The sequence below is a fragment of the Octodon degus genome, unplaced genomic scaffold (genome assembly GCF_000260255.1).
Source record: "Octodon degus isolate 3935 unplaced genomic scaffold, OctDeg1.0 scaffold00146, whole genome shotgun sequence".
Lineage (NCBI taxonomy): Eukaryota > Metazoa > Chordata > Mammalia > Rodentia > Octodontidae > Octodon > Octodon degus.
The window spans coordinates 4,944,247-4,948,083 of record NW_004524722.1 but is presented as its reverse complement, the minus strand read 5'-3'; the positions used below and the strand labels follow the sequence as shown (position 1 = coordinate 4,948,083).

The 3,837-nt window shown below is 34.3% G+C and overlaps 1 protein-coding gene across 1 annotated transcript; it reads left to right on the top strand.

Annotated features, from left to right (window-relative positions):
- The first annotated feature begins 278 nt into the window (after nucleotides 1-278).
- Nucleotides 279-1,223, top strand: LOC101589086 (olfactory receptor 52A5-like). The gene has a single exon (XM_004642089.1). The coding sequence runs from the start codon at nucleotides 279-281 to the stop codon at nucleotides 1,221-1,223; it is 945 nt and encodes a 314-aa protein (XP_004642146.1).
- The last annotated feature ends 2,614 nt before the right edge of the window (nucleotides 1,224-3,837 follow it).

Below are 3,837 nucleotides of genomic sequence, written 5' to 3'. Positions count from 1 at the left end.
AATTGGTGAAGCTTTATTTTGCTTATGTATCTATCCTTTATTTAAATAATAAGGAAAATTTTACTTAAGATAGTTTCTTACTTTTTAAGTCCTACAGATAAAAAGACATTTTTTCTTCATAAAATCAAGGTAAAATCTAGTTTAGACTTAGAGGAATGCTGCAAACTATATTTTAACCAATATTTTCAGGATTATTCTGCACAACTGTAGCTATTAATATATTTTATTCCTTGTGATTAGATTGGAAGCTTGGAGGACTACAAACTCATTGCTCCATCATGTCATTTGCCAATGGCACCTACTTCAAGCCCTCGGTCTTCACACTTACTGGGATTCCAGGCCTTGAAACAGTGCAACATTGGATTGGAATCCCCTTCTTCGTCTCTTTCATCCTGGCCACCTTTGGCAATAGCCTCCTCATCACCATCATCCACTCTGAGCGCAGCCTCCACGAGCCCATGTATGTCTTCTTAGCTATTTTGGCTGCTACCGATCTGGGCCTGACCCTATGCATTACCCCCAAAATGCTGGCCATCTTTTGGCTTCAATCAAGGGAGATCCACTTTGACTCCTGCCTTACCCAGATGTATTTCATTCACACTTTCCAGTGCATGGAGTCTGGTATTCTCTTGGCTATGGCCTTTGATCGATATGTGGCTATTTGTGAGCCCCTGAGGCATTCTGCTATTCTCACTAGGAAGGTGCTAATCAGCATCGTCATGGCAGTGACCATTCGGGCATCTATCATTGTCATCATGTGTCCTCTTTTAATTAAATTGCGCCTGAAGCACTTTCAGACCACATTCATCGCTCATTCCTACTGCGAGCATATGGCTGTGGTCAAGCTGGCTGCTGGAAACATCAGTGCCAATAAAGCATATGGACTATTTGTGGCTTTCTCAGTCCTCGGATTTGATGTCATCTTCATTTTTTTGTCCTACGCCTTTATCTTCCAGGCTGTCTTTAAATTGCCACAGAAGGAAGCCCGCTTCAAAGCATTCAACACGTGCACAGCGCACATCTTCGTCTTTCTGCAGTTCTACATTCTCACATTTTTTACATCCTTCATTCACAGATTTGGCTTCAACGTGGCTCCTTATGTACACATTCTCCTGTCCAACCTCTACCTCCTGCTTCCACCCTTGCTTAATCCTATTGTCTACGGAGTGAAAACCAAGCAGATTCGAGAGGGAGTCATCAGGATGTTCATCCGCAAAGGTTAAATTGCAAAGTGCCCCTGGATGACAGTCCTAGCAATGCTCGTTACGTAAAGTGGTTCTGTGATAATCTTTGCACTATTACAGCATTCACAGGATAGATATGATTTTATAAATAAGATTACAAGTAATTAATTTCGCATTTCAGATAAGATGTCAGCTATTTCGCTCAAAGCTGACAGTGCTTTCTATTAAAATCTCTTTTAATTTTTATTTTATATTTCCTGTCCTTTTTCCTTGGTAAGATCAATTTTATACAATGTTACTCTAATGTTTATACCCTTTACGGATATTACTAGTTCAAGGTATTCTTATATTGTTACAGCTGGACTCCTAGATGCATCATGGAATATTTATATTTTGATTATTAGTAAATTCTAAATTTCTAAGGAATCATTAACTGTTAAACATGTGTGCATAACATGATAGTTAAAGATTAATTTTTTTTCTTCTGTCCTTTTTTCTTTTTTCATCTCTTTCTCCCTTGTTGACTCCTCAAGCTTGACAGCTCATTAATGTTGTTTCGTTTTGTTTTTGGCTGGCTCAGCCCACCAAGGGGACGGGGCTGGCGTGGCATGTGGTGCAGGGGATCGAACTGTGGTCCTTGCACTTGCCTAAGCTTGCCTAAGCAGGCACTTTATACCACTGCACTATCTTGCCGAGCCTCAATCATCTTTATGTAATGTTTGCCTTTCTTTTTCTCAGTGAAATTCTGAAGAAAGTACAACAATCATGCATTTTCGTTGTATACTGCTGTCTAAATCTATGAATATGAAAGGAAGGCCTATTGTCCATGCATCACTGAAATTGTACGTCTAATTTATTATAACAAATAATTATAATAGCTAATTATATAATAAAAGTTAATTATTCTATTGTCTGATGTATTTCACAATGCCTTCAACATTGATTATGCTAATGTATAATGTGCACATTATAAGGATTTCTAATAAAATTTTTAAAAACTCAACTTTCCCATATTGATTGAATACAGTAAACATTTTTTGAGTAACATTAGGATTTAAAATCATCAAACTGCAGTCTCAGAATGCACATTATATGTGCAGCATCATTTCTATGGGCCATATATTAATGTTGTTTTTCTACCTGTCTTTTTAAAAAATTAGAATACAGAACAGTAATAAAAACAGCATTAAACATGATATTAAATTTCACTAAACAAAGTAATAGGAATTAAACAATGGTTGTTGTATTGCATGGTGTTATCTTCAAATTAGTTGTTCAGGTTACCAGATATAAACATGTAAAATTGGTTTAAGACAAAACAAAGTAAAATAACAAAAGAGTTATAAGAGATTAAAAAGTGAGAAAAAAGAAAAAGAATTAAGCATTAACTGCTCCTTTCAAAGACCAGCAGAAATTGGCAGTACAATTATCCAAATAATCCTGCATATACACCTAAATGTTTCTTTTTTCCTTCTTCTTTTCTTGACATTTTCCTCATTCCAATTTTTTCTTCCCATTGAACAAATTCTTTCCCTTTCACAGTATCTATTGTACCTTTCAGATTTTATTTACTCTTTCAGGTTCTCATACTAGTGAGACAATGCGATGTTTGCACATGAGGATCTGATTTATTTCACTTAGCAATACACACTCTAGTTACATTCATTTATTTACAAAAGCCTCAAATTTACCTCTTTTATAACTGAATAATATTTGTATAAACTTCCTTTTATTCTATTGTATTTTATTTTGAACAGTAAAAACAAAAGCAAAGACAAATAGCAGAAATGAAGATAGAAACAGGATAAGATACAACACATATGTTATAGATTTTCAAAACAAGAATATCAAATTAACAATGGTTGTTATAGTACCTACTCTTATCATCCAATTTGTTTCTCAGAGTAACAGATACAGCTATGAAGTTTTGGACAAAAAATTTAATATTAATGCTTGCATTCACTAAACCTTATTTTTTCTTGACATTTTACCCTTGTATTTAAATTTATTTTCTAAAGAGTATAATAATAATAAATAAGCTATTAGAAATAGGATAGATTTTGAAGACCAAGATGAGAGGTATTCAGTCATGGTTTTTGTATTACATATTGTTGACCTCAATGTAATTGCTTACATCACAAATATCAGCATACAGAGAGAGTAAAAATGAAAATTATAAACATTGACTGCTGTTTTCTAAAAACTGATAGGAATTTTTAGTACAAATATCACATCTATCCTATACATATACTTGCAAGAATTTCCCCTCCTTTTTTTCCTGTATTTTCTCCTGTCCCTCATGTTCAATGTTTAATACTTATGTTCTCTTTCTTTCCATTTTGCTATAGCTATTATACATCTCAGGTTTTAATTCTTTCAGGTTCTTACACTAAGTTGTTGATATGTACATGTGTAGTTCTAATTTATTTCACTTATAAGTATATCCTTCAGTTTTATCCTCTTACCTATAAAGGCCTGAGGTTTGTCCTTCTTAATAGCTGAGGAATACTCCATTGTACAAAAATACCACATCTCAAAAAAAAAAAAAAAAAAAGAACACCACATCTCTTTTATCCACTCCTTAGGTGAGGGGCACTTGAACTGTTTCCAAGATTTGGATATGAGAAATTATGCTGATATAAACATGTGTGGG

What these genes read in the sequence shown, in the direction of transcription:
- LOC101589086 (XM_004642089.1), top strand. Translation starts at nt 279, where the DNA reads ATGTCATTTGCCAATGGCACCTACTTCAAGCCCTCGGTCTTCACACTT.